General features: G+C 46.4%; 3 protein-coding genes across 3 annotated transcripts; all 3 read left to right on the top strand.

Annotated features, from left to right (window-relative positions):
* The first annotated feature begins 889 nt into the window (after positions 1–889).
* On the top strand, positions 890–2,678 carry HOXD11 (homeobox D11). Its single transcript, XM_074594992.1, has 2 exons — positions 890–1,496; positions 2,082–2,678. Exons 1-2 carry the CDS (start codon positions 890–892, stop codon positions 2,315–2,317), a joined length of 843 nt encoding a protein of 280 aa, XP_074451093.1. The 3' UTR covers positions 2,318–2,678.
* Positions 2,679–10,080: 7,402 nt separating this feature from the next.
* Positions 10,081–12,534, top strand: HOXD10 (homeobox D10). The gene is made up of 2 exons (XM_074594721.1): positions 10,081–10,822; positions 12,257–12,534. Exons 1-2 carry the CDS (start codon positions 10,081–10,083, stop codon positions 12,532–12,534), a joined length of 1,020 nt encoding a protein of 339 aa, XP_074450822.1.
* Positions 12,535–16,443: 3,909 nt separating this feature from the next.
* Positions 16,444–18,672, top strand: HOXD9 (homeobox D9). The gene is made up of 2 exons (XM_074594498.1): positions 16,444–17,186; positions 17,597–18,672. Exons 1-2 carry the CDS (start codon positions 16,532–16,534, stop codon positions 17,836–17,838), a joined length of 897 nt encoding a protein of 298 aa, XP_074450599.1. The 5' UTR covers positions 16,444–16,531; the 3' UTR covers positions 17,839–18,672.
* The last annotated feature ends 1,394 nt before the right edge of the window (positions 18,673–20,066 follow it).

Here is a 20,066-nt window from a genome sequence, read left to right as displayed (position 1 = left end):
AAGTGTCTCCCTTTCATAAAACCGGCTACTGAGAGATGTTCTGTTTGCTTGTTTCTCAGTTCAGTTTGTCTCTGGCGCCCTGAGACAAGCGCTCAGTGTTTGGGCTTATAAGCGAGGGAAAAGCGAGGTGATCGGGACTCGGGCTTTGAAATTGCGTGACGGGTTTGGATGCCAACTGTGGATTGCTGGAGCCGGGCGGGCAGATGCACCGGTACGCGTGAATGGGACTTCGCTTTCCTGAGTGAACCATCACCCCCGCTCATCCCCTGCCTGCGCGGCGGCCAGCCAACATCGCTCCCTCTAACGAGGAGCGATCACGTTTCCCAGCGGCGGGTGCCCGGCTGGGAGGGCTACCTTCCCCGGGGGCGGCTGTGTAACCCACCACCCCCCCCCCACCCCCGCACCTCGTCGCCCGCGGGAGCCCGGGCTGGGGCGGCGATGCGGTGCGATGCGATGCGGGCGGGGGGCTGCCCTCCGCGGGGCTCCGCGCCCGGCTCCGGCGGTGGGCAGGCGCCTGCCCGGGCGGCGCGGCCCCAGGTGATTACCGCACCACCTACGTGTATCTCATCGCCCGGTGGAAAGATGAGGGGGTGTGCGGGGGGGAAAAACCGTCTATATTTGTACAAACGCTGCGCTCGGCTCTCCGTGCTGGGAGGGCTCTTTGGAGAGATCTTAGGAGCCTTTCCGAGGGGCTGATATAGATATAAGGACATTTCTACATCGCGTCACGTGACATAATTACCACTAGAATCAATCAAGATGAATTGCACGTCAGCACACGGTGGGGATTTTTTCTTAGTTGATCCTGTCCAAACCCTCTTGTGCAATAGATGGATCTTGTTCAATGCATTGAAGCCTCCTGGTTGCTTGCAATCGCAAAAAGGAAGACATGACTGAGTTTGACGATTGCAGTCACGGCACATCCAATATGTATCTGCCAGGGTGCGCTTATTACGTCTCACCCTCAGATTTCTCGACGAAACCCTCTTTTTTGTCGCAATCCTCGTCTTGTCAAATGACTTTTCCTTATTCTTCTAATTTACCTCATGTCCAACCTGTGCGCGAAGTAGCATTCAGGGAATACGGATTAGAGCGCAGCAAATGGCAGTATAGGGGCAGTTATGCTCCTTATTACTCAGCTGAAGAGGTGATGCACAGAGACTTTCTGCAGCCTGCGAACAGGAGGACGGAAATGTTATTCAAAACGGACCCTGTCTGCGGCCACCACGGACCGTCTCCCGCCGCCTCCAACTTCTACAGCTCGGTGGGGAGGAACGGCATCCTGCCGCAAGGCTTCGACCAGTTTTACGAGACAGCCCCCGGACCCCCGTACCAGCAGCACTCCGAGGGCGAGGGGGACGCGGAGAAGGGCGACTTGAAAGCCCAGAACAGCACTTGTAGTAAAACACCTTCCAGCCAAGAGAAGAAAGTGACACCAGCAAACAGCGCCGATTCCCCTTCTGGTGAGGCTGTTGCAGAGAAGAGCAACAGTTCAGGTAGGTATCAGTAGTAAATTGGGGGCAAGAGTACAAGGCCAACACTTTGTCAAGCCGCATTTTATGTGCAATTTTATAAGCATCCAAAGGATTTTATATATCCTATAAGATTTCCTTTACCGTTGTAAAGCGTGTTTACGATAGGAAACCAATTTAGGTGGGCTTAAGGTATTCTTGGAAGAGGATATTAATTGTTATTAAATTGTTGATTTGGGGGGGGAAGATGGGGAGATTTCACAGGTAGTGCTCAGAGCTGCCTTCGATTTAGAGCTTAAGATCTTAGTTTGTTTGGGGCGGGGGGGGTGGGTGGGTGGGTGGGTGAGAGGAGTTTGAGAAACTTGGAATTTTTCCAGCCCATTTAAATATCTCTCTGTATTGCTCGAAGTGCTCTCTTTTAAGGAGAAGTTGGGAAATATTCTCTTTTTTGCTAAGTCGCCCAGAAAGTAAAAGCCCCAGGAATATTTTTTTGAACTGCTAGAGGGCTGCTTTCCAGGCAATGGGATGTTGACAAAGTCTCTGATCTCTTCCTAGCTGAGCGTGTTCGTAGCAGCAGCATAAATCAGTTTCTTCTCTCTTGAATTTCAGCAATTCCCCAGCGATCAAGGAAAAAGAGGTGTCCCTATACCAAATATCAGATAAGAGAACTGGAACGGGAGTTTTTCTTCAACGTGTACATAAACAAAGAGAAAAGACTGCAGTTGTCCAGAATGCTCAACCTCACCGACCGGCAAGTTAAAATCTGGTTCCAGAATCGAAGGATGAAAGAAAAGAAACTGAACAGAGATCGACTCCAATATTTCACTGGGAATCCCTTGTTTTGAGGAAAAAAAAAAAAAAAAGAAAGGAAAAAAAATTAAAAAAATTTAAAAAGTGAAAGAGAAAAGGAAGAAAGAAGAAAAACAAATCTCGGTCCCTCTGACCTGCCATCTGAATGCAAAAATAAATTGGTTTACGTGACACATCCACCCTGCGGAACTCAAAGTTTCATTTTCATGTGCAACTCCATACACTGAATGGCCACTGGAGATTTCGGGGCTTGGCGGAGCAGATTCCTGATAAGGGAAAACTAGGGTAAATCCAACTGTCCACTCTCAAGTGTTTCTCGCCAAAGGTGCTTTTTATTCCTCTCCCACAGTACCAGCAATGGACCTGCAGTGTGTCTGGTAGTTTTTGCTTACAATTCATTGAGTTCGGGGGGGGCTGTGTTGTTGCTTTTGAGCTAGGATAACACTTTCCTCCCTTTAAGTGAATGCGGTTTATTTAAGAGATGGTAAATGTACGTTCGCTATATATAAAATATATATATATATGTTTCTATTGTCATCCAAAAGCATGGGCCACTGTCTTTTTCATGTGAATAAATGGTTTCTAGTAAAGTTAAGGTTATAACTTCCGTGCACTGTATGGATTTCCATCTCCGAAGGATCCTAGCGTTTCCCGGGCTAGAGCCAAGTTCAGCTAAATAATAACGGGAGGAAGCCTAGTCGGGTTATTTTAAATGCATTTTAAATAAATAATAGTTTAGATGTCTAACTCTGCCTTTGTAGGTATGTGCAACCTTCCCTGTTCGCTGTGAGGCAGAGCCAACATGGCTGTCTGCAGCCCATCACTTCTGATGGTACTACAATTGCTGTAAGCAACGAAAAAGGCTTTTTTTCCCCCTTTTTTTTTAACTCGTCAGGCTCCCAGTAAGCCCAGAATTCCCAACGCCAATGACTGTTTACTTGTTAGTGAAGGGTAAGGCAGAAAGACGGAGGGCTCGGAGCGAGTCAGACAAGAGGGAGCTATAAACAATTGGCACTAGCGGGGGAAAAAATAAAAAAAAAAAAGGAAAAAAAAAAAGCTTTGGAGGCAGAGGGATGGAGCTCTGAAAAATCATCCTTGGGCAGGGCGAGCGGAGCGCGGAGCTGGGCCGGGAGCGGGGTGCGCAGCCCGGTGCCCCGGCCGCGGCGGGCCCTGCGCGGGGGCCGGCACCGGCGGAGGTCCGCTCCGCGCCTCGCCGCGCTTTATCTTGCGTGACCTGGCTGGGCTGTTTACAAAACCTTGAACTGTCTAGACAACACCATAAAACCCGAGGTTCTAAACAGCTTAATTGGGTTATATTATACACCTTCTGGTGGGTGAAAAAGAGATTTCCGCAATGTGCAATAAAGGCGAGGAGTGAGAAAAGAATTTGCCTTTTTTGAATAGGACGAAGCGGCTCTCGCTACGCTCGCGCGCAGGGAAGGCAAAAGTGCCCAAATAAGTCAGGAAAAGCCGATAATTCAAAAAATCGAGAATTGGAAGCGGAGGGAGGCATGACCAAAAAAAAATAATTTTTAAACTCTTTAGCAAGAAAAACATAAGTGTCTGCCTTTGAACTTCCAAAATGTCAAGGTCATCACCTTTAACCTTTCTGAATAATTAGGCGCCTTAAGGTTCCTCTGTTATTTTCAACCACCACCCACTCTCTCTCTCTGTCTCCCTCCCTCCCTCTCTCTCTTTCTCTCACACACGCACAACCACACACACGCTTATTACCGCATAGCTGGCCATATTAGCAAATGCATCATAACGCAGAGAAAAATCCCAGCTGGGTCGAGGTGAGCCCTCCGCGGCGTGCGGGGAGCGTCCCCCGCTCCGGTCCCCGCCATCCGAAGCACGGCGGGCTCCCTGTTTCCCTCCCCTTTCTCTTCCGCGCTCCGGGAATTCGCCTCAAATCGCCTTTTTTATTATTTTTGGTTTTAGCTCTATAAAAATTAGTTTCTTTTTTTTTCGCTTAAAAACAATAATAATAATGCGGGGGCTGTAGGAAATGCTTCGTAATTTAGGGAGAAGGAGGATATTTCCCTGGCAGCTTTTCTGCGGCTGTGCGTTTGCCCACAAAGCCCATTAATTAGCAATGCGCAAAAGTCGCGGGGAATTTCTCAGAGCATTTCGCCTGACCTTATAGCAAAATTCTCTTGCCTCTCCCCAGCCTTAATCCACAGGGCGAGAACGAGTCGTTTGATTTTTCTGTTTCCTGCAGCGCTTTTAGCAGCCTGTTTTAGCGGACTATTACGCCTTTAAAATGCTAAGACACCGCAAAAGGCGGCCGCGGAAACCGAAACACCCTGGCATTAATCTTGCATAAATGCTCAGTGATAGCAGTTTTAAGTTTCTATTTGTAAAAGAAAGGGAAAAAAACCCATGACGGGAGAGAGAATTGAGCTGAGGAGAAAGAGCCTGGGAGGGGAAGAAATTCCCCGGTGCTGGGCGACCATCGGCCACAGGAGGGCGCGCCCATGTGCTGCAATGCCCACAGCACTCCTGGTGCTCAACCGGCTTCTCCCCCCTAATAATAATTCCACTGCTAATAAAATATCTAATATATAAGTAACGATAAGATTTCAGGGCCTTCCAAATGAGAAAATAAAGCATCAAAAAGATTTATTAAACAAATAACCCATAACCGTGACGTGCTGGAGAAATATGCCACTTTAAAAGAATTTTTTTTTCTTTTTGGGTCGTAATCTTTTATAATGCATCCGAGCTTTAAAAAAATCCCATAATTTTAAGAAAGAAAGAAAAACACCCAGTGATATTCAGAATTCGTTCCCTAGAACGAAAATCTATTTAGTTCTTTAAGACAGCCTTAACGCGGATGAACAAAAGTAATATAAAAACCATGCGTTTCCACAGTTTATCTTCGATTCTTATTTGAGGCTTTTCTTAAATAAACCTCTAGGTACAGAAATCATAATTTAAAAAACATACCTTATTTAAAGGCGAGATTAACGTTAGATCCTGAGAGTGCTTATTTTTTTAAAGAGAGACAGAGAGACTAAAGCGAAAAGAAGATATTTTTAATATCCGAACATCACCTTGCCAAGGCATTGCTGAATTAAATCCCTTTCCTTAAAAGTACTATGGAGATCTATTAAAATGAAACTAAAGATTAGAAAATTAAAGGGAAGCTTATGAATTTCCTGGACGCTCTCCAGTGACCGAGCATGTTCCGTTTTTCTGGTTTTCTGTTTTATTTTTTTTCCCTCCAGTGCGCAGTTTTGGTCAGAATCTGAAGACAGAAAGGGCTTCGCTGCTTTCTGCTTATTTGCAGAATTCATCGACATCTATTTCTCGTTGGCTCAGCCATACTCCGCATTTTTTTAAAGCCCCGTCTCTCGTGAAAGCATTTGTTGGCACTTTGTCTGCTGGGTGGTTGGGGTTTCTTTTGGTGTTTTGTTTTTGGTTTTTTTTTTTTAGAAGTTCATTGTTAACAGTTTCCTAGAAATAGCCTTTCCGTCGGTAATAAAATGGCATTGTACCATCTGAAATCCTCGGGATCCCTGACGCCAAAGGTAGCCCTCGCAGGCGCAGCCGGAGCCCGAAGGAAAAGCCCCTGGTCTCTCGGTGGAGATACCCGTTTCGAGAGGGAAACGTTTAGCGAAGTTTTTGTGTTTGTTTGTTTTTCTTGGCGTGGGAGTGCTCCTTGTGAGAGCCCACACCAACCCCAACCCCATTAGTCTCCATACGAGGTGCTTTAACCCCTCGCAATAACAGTGAGGCCGATCTCAGCGAACATGAACGAGTGATGGGAGGCAGGATGTGCTGTTAATTAAAAAAAAAAAAAATGTTTACTGGGATATGGAAACGCCGCTTTCTTCTTTTTTGAATCATCGTGTAAAAGTGATGATTCTGTGAGAGTCTACATCTTTTACACTTTTTTCAAAAATTTTTTTGTTTTTTACCCCTCTCTCTGTTTCATTCCTTTAGACAGAAAAAGCTGTGAGCTATTTCCAAACGTCTTTGGGCTTGTCCTTTAAGGGGAACAAAAAGGGCGTTTGCTTATTTTCTGATTAAGCTGCAAATGCGGCAGGAATCGGCCGAAAGATAAATGTGCAGCCCAAATACTGAGGCTAAGGGCAGAATCGGCGACCAAACTACACGCTAAAAAAAACCTCATCATATCAGTTACGCACTTCTGTGTCCAGAGAAATAGAGAAATACAATAGGGGAAGGGCTGAGGCTTCGGGCGAAGTCAGTGCTACTGTGCGATCCCCACGCTCAGAAATAACGCCTTTGGAGAAATGGCCAGCGTGCTATTTTGTTTATTTTATAAGCTTTCATATTTAGGAAAAGGCATAATGTCATCAGTATGTTTCCCCCCCTCCTTCTCCCCCCTCACGCCCTCGGTCAAAAAATTCCAGGGAATCTGAGCCCTCAGCCCAGACGCCGACTCTTTCTATGAAAATATGGCACATAGAAATCTGGGCAACGTGACAGTTGCATTATTAAAAGAAGAAAGGACACAATATCGTAGCCAATTTTTTTTCCCTTAAACAAAAACTATTCTTCAATATCCCTGCAATATAACAGCGTGGCATAAAATATACAATCCGCGCGTTTAAAGAGACCCTAAATAAAATGCTGAAATCGAGTAAATGAAAGGAAATTTACTAAAAGCTTCCTGGGTTCCCGCCTGTTTTAAAAATAAGATATTTCTCGCAGTACCTTTGTTACTGAAGGCATCTGCAAAATATCTAGCCTCTTTCGTACCTCTCTCCCATCCCCCTCCCATAACGAGACACAAACACAGCAAATTGCAACTATGAGAATCCTCAGCACAGCCGAGACAAAAAAAAAAAAATCATATTACCAGTAATAAGGTTTAGGAAGATAAGGCAGTGAAAATTAAGCCCGGCTGCCACGTCTGGTAACCTCAAGTTTTTAGCCCTGACATTTGCTAGAGGAGAAAACTGTAATGTCCACCTATGCTTTATTACAAACAGTAATTTACATCTGCATGGACCCATTGGTTGAGGTTTTCTTTTTTTTTTCCTCCCTTGTTCGGAAAAATATGGGGCTCTGAGAGCAAAACCTTTATATTAATGTAGATTGTATATCTCATTTATTGCACAATATTGATTTATTTATTAATGTTAATTACTTGATTCCATTTTAATATGATTTAAAACAAGAGTGACATTAAATGCCCAGAGCCTAAGTCCCCAGTTCCCCAGTGGCTCTCGCATGTTTATTCAACTTCTATTTACATCAAACTTAAACTTTCCTACTGTTCATTTTCAATAAAAAATTGCTGCCCGTTTTTAAAAACCCTCATGATTTATCGTGAGCGAAGGGTCTTACGGAGCTGTTTGCCAGTGCTGAATACGATATTTAAATCATTATCCTCACAGCCATCATCTGAGTTTCCGTGTAGTGACATGCAAGAAATTCATATTTTCAATTAAAAAAATCAAAGAGCCCTCATGTCTAATCAGGAGCCAGGGAGTGAGCTTCCCTAGCACCAGCCAGGCTGGCGTGGAAAGCGGCTCAGCATTTGCTTATTGTTTTAACTTTACTGTTGGGCGAAACCCGCTGCAAACCTCTGGGCTGATACTTCAGCCGGGATATTTCTGGGACACCCTTTTCTTAAAGTGTAAATAAAGATTATGAAAGAGCCATTTGATGGGCATAAAATTCCTGATTAGATTTAACAGTCGAGCCTTAAACTGCGTCAAGGAAAATAGTATTTTGTTTCTTTAAACTCTGTGGGTTGTCCGGGCTGTTGTTGAAGAAGAGGAAATTGCTAGAAAACCAAGGGGGGGAAACGCCGGGCTCGGAGGGAGCGTCGTGGGCTCCGCCGCAGCTTCTCCCTCTCTCTCTCTCTCCCGGCGCAGGCAAATCTTAGCAATGGCTCTGATCATGATCTTAAATAGCCATCTCGCCCAAAAGCCCGGTCCTCTGCTCAGCCCCCGGTGGCGGCGGAGCGTGCCCGGGGAGGGCAAGGCGGGGGGGCCGCGCCAGGCGCAGGGGGATGCTGCGAAAAGATCTCGAAAGCGAGCGAATATTACTAAGGTAATATTTAAACTCTCCGGCAACCCAGAAGCTGGAGGCTGCGGCTGTAAAAGAGACCGGCTCTTAACCTGACAATGATGTTGTATTTGAACAGCTGCGATAAGGTTTTAAAAGGTCTGTCTCATTGCCACAGCGAAATTTTAAATAGGGTTATTGTTTCCAGCAGTGTAAAGTGTGCGGTAAAGTGCAAAACATCCAAATGCCAGGAAACGGGGGAAAATTCAAATCCACGCCGGTGGAAAACGCATGTTTTCAGCTGTGCGAAAGACGCATTTAAATTTTTTAAAATCCTTTCACGTGCTGCCTGCTCCCGGGGATCCGAGAGGGTGTTATGATGGTAGAAAGGCCCAAAATAAACAGGCGGATGAATCCGAAACAAAAATTATCAACAAGTTCACTTTGTCTGGATGAGAGTCCTTGACAGCATGCGTCCCAGATAAGAAATATCTGAGAACACTCTAGAAAAAAAAAAAAAAGATAAAAAGAAAGAAAAGAAAAAGTAAGAAAGAAAAGGAAGAAAAGGAAAGGAAAGAAAAGAAAGAAAAGGAAAGGACTAATAAACAGTTTGTACCATCACTACTTAAAATGTAATAGCTTCGGGTGTAAATATGTACAAAATGGGGGGGGGGAACAGTAAAACACATTTAAAATGTTGGGACGGAAAAATTGGATTTGCCATGTAGACAGTTACTGTTGCCTTCGGTATTTTTTTTTTTAATACATACATATATATATGATACAGATGCACTTATCTTTCTTCTTCATCTTAAAAAAAAAAAAAGGAAAGAAAAAGTTGCTCGAAGAGTTGCAGCGAGGATACGAGTTTCTGTATGTTTTTAATGAGCAATATTACAGAAGAAGAAATTATCTTTATGATGCTTTCAGTTTCCAGGGCAAGTGAAATCCCCACTTTTTTTTTTTTTTTCTTTTTTTTCCCAGGCGGTCGGGAGAGAGCATTGTAAAATAATTTTAGGAATGTAGCCTCCCTATAAAACTCGAGTTATGACAAAAGTCTAGCTTTTAATATTTGACGATTTGTGTTAAAACAAAAATTGACCTTCTCGGTTAGCAGCGAGGGAAAAAATCAATAGTATAATTTTCAATAATTCATAACGCGAACGCCATTATGCTAAATCTTAACTATTAATCTTATCCTTTACAAAGTCTCGATTGATTTGTTAATAAAATATCTTCCCGTGCGCGGCAACAGAGGGTATAACTCTCGAAAAAGCTTCAGAAGCAAGAAAATTACCAAGTAGCCCAAGAATGTAGATGAGGCTTTTATTGATCGCCCCTGATTCTCCTTAATATGCCTTAATAAATCCCGCAACCTTTTGTCCCCGCACTTGTCAGAAGCGCGGGGGGGGCAGTAGCGCAGCCATGGCTGGCAGGCGCGGTTTTTCCGATGGGGGGGGGTGGGTTGGGGTAGGTTCCGCGCCCGCGGAGGGGTGAAGGCGGGGGGGGTGGTGGGAAGGCTGGGGACGGAGGGGTCCGGGAGGGGGGGGGCTGCCGCAGCGCGGGCGCGGCGGGGCGGTGCGGTGCCGCGGCGGCGGCCTAGGGGGCGCTGTTGACCGCGGCGGGGCGCGGCGGGGCGGCGCGGCGGGGCGCGTCAGCGGCGGGGCGGCGGGGCGCGGGGCGGCGGGCCCTGCCATTGGCCCGGCTGTCATGTGGTCGCGCGGAGGCATCCGCAATTACACGGGAATGTTTTCCTAGAGATGTCAGCCTACAAAGGACACAATCTCTCTTCCTCAAATTCCGCCCCAAAATGTCCTTTCCCAACAGCTCTCCTGCCGCTAATACTTTTTTAGTAGATTCTCTCATCAGTGCGTGCAGGAGTGACAGTTTCTACTCCAACAGCGCCAGCATGTATATGCCACCTAGCACAGACATTGGGACGTATGGGATGCAAACCTGTGGACTCCTTCCGTCTCTGGCTAAAAGAGAAGTTAATCACCAAAATATGGGTATGAATGTACATCCTTATATACCTCAAGTAGACACTTGGACAGACCCGAACAGATCTTGTCGAATAGAGCAACCTGTTACACAGCAGGTCCCCACTTGTTCCTTCACTACAAATATTAAAGAAGAAAGCAATTGCTGCATGTATTCCGATAAGAGATCCAAACTCATTTCTGCAGACGTCCCTTCCTACCAGAGGCTGGTGTCTGAATCATGCCCCATTGAGAACCCCGAGGTTCCCGTCCCAGGATATTTTAGACTGAGCCAGACCTACGCCACTGGGAAAACCCAAGAGTACAATAATAGCCCTGAAACGAGTTCAACTGTAATGTTACAGTTAAACCCTCGCGGCAGCTCCAAACCGCAGATATCTGCTCAACTTCAGCTGGAAAAGAAAATGAATGAAAACCCGAACAACCAAGACAGCACCGCTAAAGTCTCTCAAGTGGAAAGTCCCGAGCCCAAGTCCACGTTGCAAGACGAGCGGAGCTGCCTGCCCGAAGGCTCCGTGTCCAGCCCAGAAGTCCAGGAGAAGGAGAGTAAAGGTCTGTATTACCGAGTTTAAGCCGTGCCGTGGTGTAACTCCAACACGCCAGCACCATAAAGCACGCTCGAATATACTAACGAGCATCACAGCCATCACATTTAATGCTAAGGAGTATCGGGCTGCAGGTGCTGTGTCTCTGAAGATTTTGGCAGGCAAAACAATGCTACACAAAAGGGTCCAAAGATTTTCTGTAGAGATCTGCCTCTCCCGTGCATGCAGACCGCCTCTCTGATGCGGGGAATATAGCCGTGTGCTCCTTAATGCGCTGCAGCAGCCAAAAGCAGACCCATATCTCTAAAAAAGCAGGTCTGGAGGTTGTAAAATACGACCAGCTCAACTTTTCTCTCGTAATATTTCGCTGATCATTTTTTTTAATTATTGCTATTATTTTTTTTTTTTTCACTGAGCCTTACTGCGGTTTGATTGCATTTAAAGTTAATTACGATCCTATTAAAATAGGTGAGGAATAGGTGCTACCAGTCTGGGTAAAGTTGGAAACAAATGCACAATGAAAGCAGCAGCCCGCTGTCTGCCTGGTCCAAAGGTGGAATATTTCAATGTGGTGCTTTAGATAACCTTGGGTTGGTCTCCAAAAGTGCAACAGTATTTTGAAATGCGTTTGAAAGCTAAAGGTGGCGGTAATCTGGTTTTATTTTCCTTTTAAAAGTGCACTAAAGCCTTCCTTTCAAACGACGTGTGTCGAAGAATCCCAAAACGGGAAATTTTCTCCTATCAAAATGTACTTTGCAACCTCTAGGTCGATTTTTTTACCCTACGTGTGCATGGAGATTCTCTTTATCTGAATTATATTTAACAGCCTAGGTCTAGGTTGATGTGGGGCAGATTTCTTTCTGGTGGCGTGGGGGGGAAATCTAAAAGGAAAATTGAAAAAAAAAAAAAGAAAAAAAAATCGAGGCAGAGGGTGTTAATTTCTTGTATATCTTTTTGGCTGGAAAAACGTCTATGTCTGCTCCTAGGTGTGCTTGTGTAATTCAGCTGATGGCTGGGGGGATGCTGCTTCAAAATACCGTGCGAGGGTATTTTGTAATTGGGATATTTTCGTAGCAAGGGTCGTGGGAGCCCGAGACGGCCATGGCGAGGCTAGACCCGTTAAAAAGTGGCCATGGGGCTGATGGCAGGTTAAATATTGTTGAAAAGCTAAACGCCAGCTGAAAACTTGCAAGCCCATTTCTGGCCGGGGCAGGCGAGCGGGGCAGCCGCAAGGCAGGGTGCCGTGTGGCGGGGACGGGCGACCCCAGCCTGGCAGAAGGTCCCCTCTCTGTGCCCACACCTCGCCCCAGCTGTGTTTTAATGCCCACATCCACCATATCTGCCAGACACTCAGAGGAGGGGTCATGGCCAAGGGTACACTCTAACAGCCTGAGGTATTTTTGATTTTTTTTTTCTTCTTCTTCTTCTTTGATTTTGATAGAGGAAATCAAGTCTGATACTCCAACAAGCAATTGGCTAACTGCAAAGAGTGGCAGAAAGAAGAGGTGTCCTTATACTAAACACCAAACACTGGAATTAGAGAAAGAGTTCTTATTCAATATGTATCTCACTCGAGAGCGCCGTCTAGAGATCAGTAAGAGCGTAAACCTCACTGACAGGCAGGTCAAGATTTGGTTTCAAAACCGCAGAATGAAGCTCAAGAAGATGAGCAGGGAGAACCGAATCCGGGAACTGACCGCTAATCTGACCTTCTCTTAAACCCTAACCCCGGGGGGGGGCACCAGTGAGGAATGGGCACAGCACCGCCACTTGCTAAAGGCAGGAGAGACTCTGGCAAAACCCGGCATTTTCCAGTTTTGTTTTGTTTTGTTTTGTTTTGTTTTTCTGATAGAATGTGACTCTTCGTCCTTCTTTTAGCGCTGCAAGTGAATATGTATTACTATGATGAGTATATATAAAACCTAGCACGTGTAATTTATTTTTGTTCTCATCGTAATGCAGGGTAACTATTATTGAATATTATCATTTGGTCTTAACTTATTGGAACTGTCGAACATCCAAGCAATGTGACTTTTTCATGTTTTTACTAACAAAATGGTATTTATGTGGGGCTGTTACACGGGCCATAACGTTTTGAGTACATTCAATACTTTAAGAAAAAGAAGGGGGGAAAACTTCGGGGGCGGGGGGAAAGAGAAGCACATTATAATGTAACTATCCTCGCAAATGAACTTAGAGATTGTCCTTCGTAAAATGGAATATTTCCTTCTTCTCCATTGTAGACATTTCCTTGTGGTGCATATGTGGAATAGTAGTCGTTCAGCAGCAATATGTCCTTCTTGTGCATGTTCTGTTCGCATGTATAATGCAATAAACTCTGTAAACTACTGCGGTTCCTTTGGTTTTCTACAAATGTTTAAAGTATGGATGCAGGTTGGTCTCCTGAACTTTCTCTATCAGCAGCTCTTTGGACTGATGTACCTTCTTTGCCATTTTCTGGTCTTTGTGTGTGCCTGCCTTGTTTTCTTTCTTTCTTTTCCCCTTTTTCTTTTTTTTTTTTCCTTCCCCTTCCTCTTTTTTTTAGGGGTGGGGTGGAGACTGGTGCGGGAAATGATGTAAACTTAATTCATTTATAATTGTGCCTGTAAACAAATGATTAATTGATAAAATGTTGTGTGATGTTCGCAGTCTGAAAAACTGAATGCAAAAAAAAAAAAAAAGACAGAGAGAAAGGAAAAAAAAAAAAAAAAACAGAAAGAAAAACGTAGTAAAATCTTATGACCTAAACTGGACATCCTCATCCAATCAACTCATAAATGGTAAGTGATAAAAAATCTTTCTACTACAAGCTGTCAGCAATATGTGTGTCATTTTATTTGACGTTCGTATGTTGATTTAAAAAATATCAGTCTCTCTGCGTGCTTACAATGTGTAGGCTTTGATTTCGTGTCTTTACTCGCTTTAAAAAACCATCATACCAAATGCAAAGCTGGGTATAAGTAAATGTTAAGGACTTTGGTTCTTGGTCAGCTCAAGAGCTTTCAGAAGATGGTGGATGGGAAAATATTCCCTCAAACATCTGGCAGGGTTGGCTTTTTTTGAGCAGAAACGCTCCCAAGCGTGCTTACAAAAGTACACCAGCCTCTTCAGACCTACTTTTGTCACCCTGCACCGTTTCTGTTCGCTCAGAGATCGTTTTATTTCCCGCAATTCCATTTTAGTAGCACACATTCAGAGAATGAAGTTCACGACTCTTAACCCTTTCTGTACATAGCTGGAAAATGTTATTAGCAGGGCTCTGCGCTGGAAGCTGAGGAAGGGCGTGTGGGTGAGAGAGAGCGGGTGAGTGCCTGTGTGAGCAGAAATACTAAGCAGAACTGCAAATGGCTTGCAAATGAACATGACTCCAAATTGAAGTGCAAATACTTGGGCATACTTTCACCTTCAAACAGTACTGGAAAAACAGCGTGGCTACCGTTGGCGCTGGAAAGCCAGCCTGCTCGCAATCGACGCCCATTCCTCCCCTAAGCAGTTTCTAAATCAAGAAATTAAACGCAAGATAGTGCCAATGTTGTCTGATTTGGTGGCACTGATACTGCTCATTTTGCAGCTGGTGGCGTTGCGTTTTGCTCTCTTGTCGCTGGTGTTTAATTTAAGCTAATAGTTTCTCATGTGCACGTTTACTCGTAGGGCAAAGATATATTTTCCTCAAACCAAAGCATCACCATTTTGAAGCTGCGGGAGCCGCAAGTACGTAGGTGTTTTGTGCTTGCTCTCGTTTCGAAAACAAACAACGAAACAGTGCTCAACCCCCCCCCCCCTTAAATATTGCATACATTTGGAACGTCTTTTCTTTTCCTTCTAAAGACAGTCGCTACATCACCAAAGAAGTTTCAGCAGTGGAAAGTAATTAGCTGGCTCCATACCAAGTGTTTAACGTATATAAAAAAGGAGGCTCACTCTAATCTGCCTGCTTTATCAATTTATATTTGTGTGAAGCGAGGGGCAATCCTTCGCCATACCACAAACCCAGCCTCTAGAGAAAAAAAAAAATATGAGAGAAATACGAAAACGCAAAGGAAAATGCTGAAGTGAGATGTCAAAAAAAAAAGCTTAAAAAAAAGGAAAAAGAAAAAAAAGAGAGAAAAAAAAGAGAGAGAAGAAAAAAGGAAGAAAACAACCTAAGAGAGTAATAAATCATTAAATAAACAGGAATTTCAGTCCCTTCCTCACACCGGGCCGCGAGTAGGAAGTGTTTTCTCAGCGCTGTTGTTTGTGCCCTCGGCGGGCCGTGCTGGGGCTCTGCACTAACCCTCTGCGTCTCCTCCAGATCCCGGCACAGCCACCGTCCCTCGCCCGGGAGAGCCGGCGTGGGCAGAAGACCATGGGTAACCGAGATTTCAATTCTAACCGGGCACCGTTTCGCTCGGGGAAGGACAACCGGGCTGGGGAGGAAAGGGAGAGGAGGGAAGGGAAGGAAGAGAAAGCAAAGCGGGGCAAAAAAAAAAAAAAAAAAAATCTCACGTAGGCATTGAACGTGGCCAGCGCGGCCCGGCCCGGCTCCCCCTGAACTAGGGGCGGAGGAGGCAGCTTTGCCGGCGAGCGGGGGGCAGCGGCAGCTTGCCTGCATGCCTGCCTGCTCGCCCGCCTGCCTGCGGGGCCGGGCGGCCTCCTCCGGGCAGCGCTTGCCCGCGTCCCCTCCCGGGCCGTGCCGGGCACCCCTAAGGGGGGCTGTTTTGGAGCTGTGTAGCCCCAAAGTTTGGCAGATACAGGAGCATGTGTTCAGCCACACGTCAGTTGTGCTCGGAGACACAGGCTTTGCTGTTTCCATCCGTCCATTTTATTAGGGACACATTAATCTATAATCAAATACACCTCATAAAATTTTTATTGAAAGGCATAAAATCATTACAGAGGTCTTCCACCTGTTTTAAAACAACACAATGGGCATCTCTTTTAAAAAGTGTATCCTTTCCATGGAAACTTTCAGTCCGGGGAGGGGGGTGGGGGGAGCGGATAATAATACCCGCACATGCTCTGAAATATGGAAGTACCGCAATGTGCTTTTACTGTAACATTTTCCTGTTTTATGAGAAGTCGTTACAGTCCCAGCTTGCGATGGTTTGTTTTTACAGGCAAGAATCCCCCTTTCCCAGCGGGTTTCCTCAGCAGCTTGGAGTGTGATTAGCAAGCCAAGGCTGTTGGATTTATTTAAACACCCTGCCTCTCATTGATTAAGAAATGAATGGCAGAAATCACTCAAGAGGAGGTGAAGAAATAGTCCGCGCCCGCCGCGGCCGTGGGCTGCCAGCGCGGCCACGCCCGCCGCGCCCCGGCCAGGCAGGGCAGGCAGGGCAGGCAGGGCAGGCGGGCGGGCGGGCAAGCAGGCAGGGCAGGCAGACGGGCAGCGAAGGCGGGCTGGGCAGGCGGGGAAGCAGGGCGGGCAGGCGGGCAAGCCGGGCAGGCAGGGCAGGGCGGGCGGGCAAGCGGGCAAGGGGGCAGGCAGGGCGGGCAGGGCGGGCGGCCCCGGCGCGGCGCGCTGTGCGGGGCCGTTGTTGATGATGATTTTTTTTTTAATCACAGCAGCCCCAGTTTAGCGGATTGATTTACTCGCAGTATTGGTAAATATGATCACGTGGGCTCCGCAACCAATGGTTGAGGGTTGCAGTCTGCAAAATACTACGATTGTTCTCCGGGAGGGTATCATATACAGTTAACAGTGTAACCTTTTATATGACTAAGAGGGGAGCCTAAAATGTCGTCTAGTGGCACCATAAGTAACTATTATGTCGATTCTCTCATAGGCCATGAAAGCGAAGAAGTTTACGGGAGTAGATTCGTCCAGGGAGGTCACAGTGCGACCTCCAGGCCATCAGGTGTTGCAGAGAGTTCAGATTTTTCCTCCTGTAGCTTTGCACCAAAATCCACCGTGTTCTCCACCTCCTGGTCCACGGTTCACCCTCAGCCGTCTGCGGCAATGACCGGGATCTACCACCCCTACATGCACCAGCCCCACTTAGGGGCAGCCGACGCCGGCCGCTACGTGCGCTCCTGGATTGAGCCCTTCCCGGGCTTCCCGGGCGGCGGCGGCAGCGGCGGCGGCGGCGGCAGCGGCGGCTCCGCGTCCAGCTCCGGCTCCTCCAACGGGCGCCACTACGGGATAAAGCCGGAGACGGGAGCAGCCGCCTCCTCGTCTTCCTCCTCCTCCTCCTCCTCCTCCAAAAGGACTGAGTGCTCCTCGTCCCGGGAGTCCCAGGGGATCGGTGTGCCCGAGTACACGTGCAGCTCCTTCCTCCAGGAGCCCCGGGAGAAGGCGGCTGCCGGCAGCTCCAAGGACCCCGCCGCCTGCAGCCACAACCCCAGCCCGAGCAGCGATCTGAAGGAGGAGAAACAGCAGCAACTTGACCCAAGTAAGTAAAAAAAAAAAAAAAAAAAAAGGGGGGGAGAGAGAGAGGGAGAGAGGCAGAGAGAGGGGCAGACAGAGAGAGAGAGGGAGAGAAAGAAAGAAAGAAAGAAAGAAATTGCCCCTTTGATTTATTGCTGAAACCTGTAAGGCTCGAATGTGCAAAACTGATAGTTTTACTAACCTATAAAAACGTCTAGACGCCTACCCCAGCGCAAGCAGCAACAAGCACCCATAAAAGACTCCACATAACCACCTACCATCAAGACATCATTTGTACAGTAAACAGACTGGGGCATTAAGGCTTTTATGATAATTCCTCCAAAGTTGTGAAAACAGTCCATCCTTCGTTAAATTAATTTAACGACCTTTCTCTTCCCCCCCCGCCCCGTTCCCTATATACCTCCCTTCTTCCAGATAACCCTGCAGCAAACTGGATCCACGCTCGTTCAACGAGGAAAAAGCGTTGTCCCTACACAAAGTATCAAACTCTGGAACTGGAAAAGGAATTTCTCTTTAACATGTACCTCACCCGAGACCGCCGTTACGAAGTAGCTAGGATTTTAAATCTCACAGAGAGACAGGTCAAAATCTGGTTTCAGAACAGAAGAATGAAAATGAAAAAGATGAACAAGGAGAAAGGCAATAAAGGAGACTAACGCTGGGGTAGAAACGCAGTTAGGGAATATTATTTTAGTTTTGAGTTTGGGGCTTTTGGTGTTTGTTTTGGGTTTGGGTTTTTGGTTGTTGGCTTTTGCCTTTTTTTTTTGTTTTGTTTGGTTTTATTCTTCCCCTGCCCTCTCAGCCCCCCATACGTTTCTCCTCCTCCTCCCGTGCCCCCCCACCCCGGGAACTTTAAATCAATCAGGTCCCCCCTTTTTTTTTTTTTAGATAGAAGTGAAACGTGGTCTATGTCAGGTATTTTGGGAAATTTTGTCTTGCTCGCCAACGTGTTTTGCAGAGTCGCTTCATCCCCCCCCCGCCCTTCCCAGACCGTTTGGTTGATGATATTGTGAGTGCACGTTAGCTTTGGGAACTCTATCTGATGTTAAATGTTTGACATGTTTCTTAAAAGTGATGTAGTCTAGATAGTTACTTTGCCAAAATAAAGGTAAGGAAATTAATTATAATTACGATAATAAAATATATATTAAATTACAGCCGCTTAAATCAATGGGGGTGCTGAGTTGTCCACGATTAACCAAGAGGAAACCTTACCCAAAACCTCTGCTTTCTAGGTCTGAATTTCGCTCCTTCGCAATAGATGCCACCGCGAGGCCACGAGCTATTCCCCCCCTCTTAGTGCACTTTTAGGAGGTTGTCTCATCCTTGAAGCCGTTCGCAATAGGCCTAACGTCTCCCGGTCCCTCGGCTAGCTGGCGTCCCTGCCCCCGGTGACTGTTGTATTAATTAACCACCCCGTGTCTCGAACTACGGACCTGTTGTAATTGTTGTCAGTTATTACACAATAAAGTCTGCCGTGACCGAACGACAGCCCTGCGGTGAGAAGAGAAATCTGTGCACCCCTCGCGATTCCCTCCGCGCCCGCTGACCCCACCGCGCAGCCCCCGCGCAGCCTTCGCGCATCCCGCCGACGGCCCAGCGCCGCCGGGCCGGGGCCGCGGGAGAGCCCGGCCGCGCTGCCGGGGCAGCAGCACCTCTGGCAGCCACAAAGGCCGGAGGAAAAGCCCTTTCCTCCCCCGCCTCCTTCGCCTAAAGGCTATTTGCTCTTGGAGGTCAGTGGCGGAGAGGCCGGCCTCGGCCGCGCCGCGTAGGTGCGCGCTACTGCCGCACCGCTCCGCTCTGCCGGCGGTGCGAGCGGTCTTTGAAACACCAGCCATCTCTTGGGATAATTTAGGAAATATTTCCGCACCCGTCCTCCCGGGCCCGTGAAGAAAAATCATGCAAATTCGCTCAAAACCTTTCTTTTTTAATTTTTATCCCCTCCCCGTTTCTAACCTCTGCGCTCTTTAATCTGAAGGTTGGGAAGGTCTGGGGGGAGGGGGGGTGTTGGGGGGGGACACACGGCTGCTTCCAAACGCTCAGCTTTGTTGACGAGAGCTCATTTAGTAACGCGCCTCATGCCTTCTGCATTTATAAACACACATGACTTTATCAAGATAATTGAGATGAAGTTCATTGTAAAAAATGCTTTGTTTAAAGAGCAACCATTAAAATGAAGGACCCGTAAATATTTACGAGCAGTTCGGTTAATTCAAGATTAAGGGGAGAGCTGAGAGACCTGGTGTTTTATGTTTTTTTACCTCTGTACAAAAACAAAAAAAAAAAAAAGAAAAAGAAAAAAAGAAAAAAAAGGGCAAAAGCATGCAGTGCCAGGAAAAGGTGTTGCATTGCTTCCCATCCATTGTGGAGAAGATACCTATAATTCTTTTAAAACAGGAAGAACCGTGGTATAATAAAACCATTGAGATGGCTAGACGTCTGGACCTAATGAGTTTACGATATGCTATGGCGCTTTTCTTTGAAACCACCTTATTTTGATGTTTGTGTTTGTTAGAGGGGGGAGAAAAAGCAAAAAAATGCAGACAAACTAGGTCTTAAAATCTTGGACTATAAATTTCAATATGTCAGCGTTGGGCCAAGGCAACAGACTCAAAAAGGACCCGAAGGTCAGGAAACTGAGGGATTTTACAAAGTCCACTGATATGTTGAAATGTATTTTATTGGATATTCTACTGCGACGAATCCTACGGTGTTATTCTTCATATTTTCGAAAATAACCATGACGGGAGGGTAATCTATAACTAACAACACGTAAACAGGATTCTTGCCACGCAACACTATTATGTTGATTCCAGTAGAGGCTCTGGTAAGAAATTGTCACCAAGCCCACCACCATCTCTTTTCAGTATTTTATTTCAGGCAG

The sequence above is a fragment of the Larus michahellis genome, chromosome 7, assembly GCF_964199755.1.
Source record: "Larus michahellis chromosome 7, bLarMic1.1, whole genome shotgun sequence".
Taxonomy (NCBI): Eukaryota; Metazoa; Chordata; class Aves; order Charadriiformes; family Laridae; genus Larus; species Larus michahellis.
Note: the sequence above shows the minus strand (reverse complement) of the source record. Positions and strands in the feature narration are given on the sequence as shown.

Bases quoted from the DNA above. Each gene is read 5' to 3' on its own strand.
- HOXD11 (XM_074594992.1), top strand. From the start codon at position 890: ATGACTGAGTTTGACGATTGCAGTCACGGCACATCCAATATGTATCTG. The intron at 1,497-2,081 runs GTAGGTATCAGT...CTTGAATTTCAG, and splicing joins AGAGAAGAGCAACAGTTCAG to CAATTCCCCAGCGATCAAGG.
- HOXD10 (XM_074594721.1), top strand. From the start codon at position 10,081: ATGTCCTTTCCCAACAGCTCTCCTGCCGCTAATACTTTTTTAGTAGAT. The intron at 10,823-12,256 runs GTCTGTATTACC...TGATTTTGATAG, and splicing joins CCAGGAGAAGGAGAGTAAAG to AGGAAATCAAGTCTGATACT.
- HOXD9 (XM_074594498.1), top strand. From the start codon at position 16,532: ATGTCGTCTAGTGGCACCATAAGTAACTATTATGTCGATTCTCTCATA. The intron at 17,187-17,596 runs GTAAGTAAAAAA...CCCTTCTTCCAG, and splicing joins ACAGCAGCAACTTGACCCAA to ATAACCCTGCAGCAAACTGG.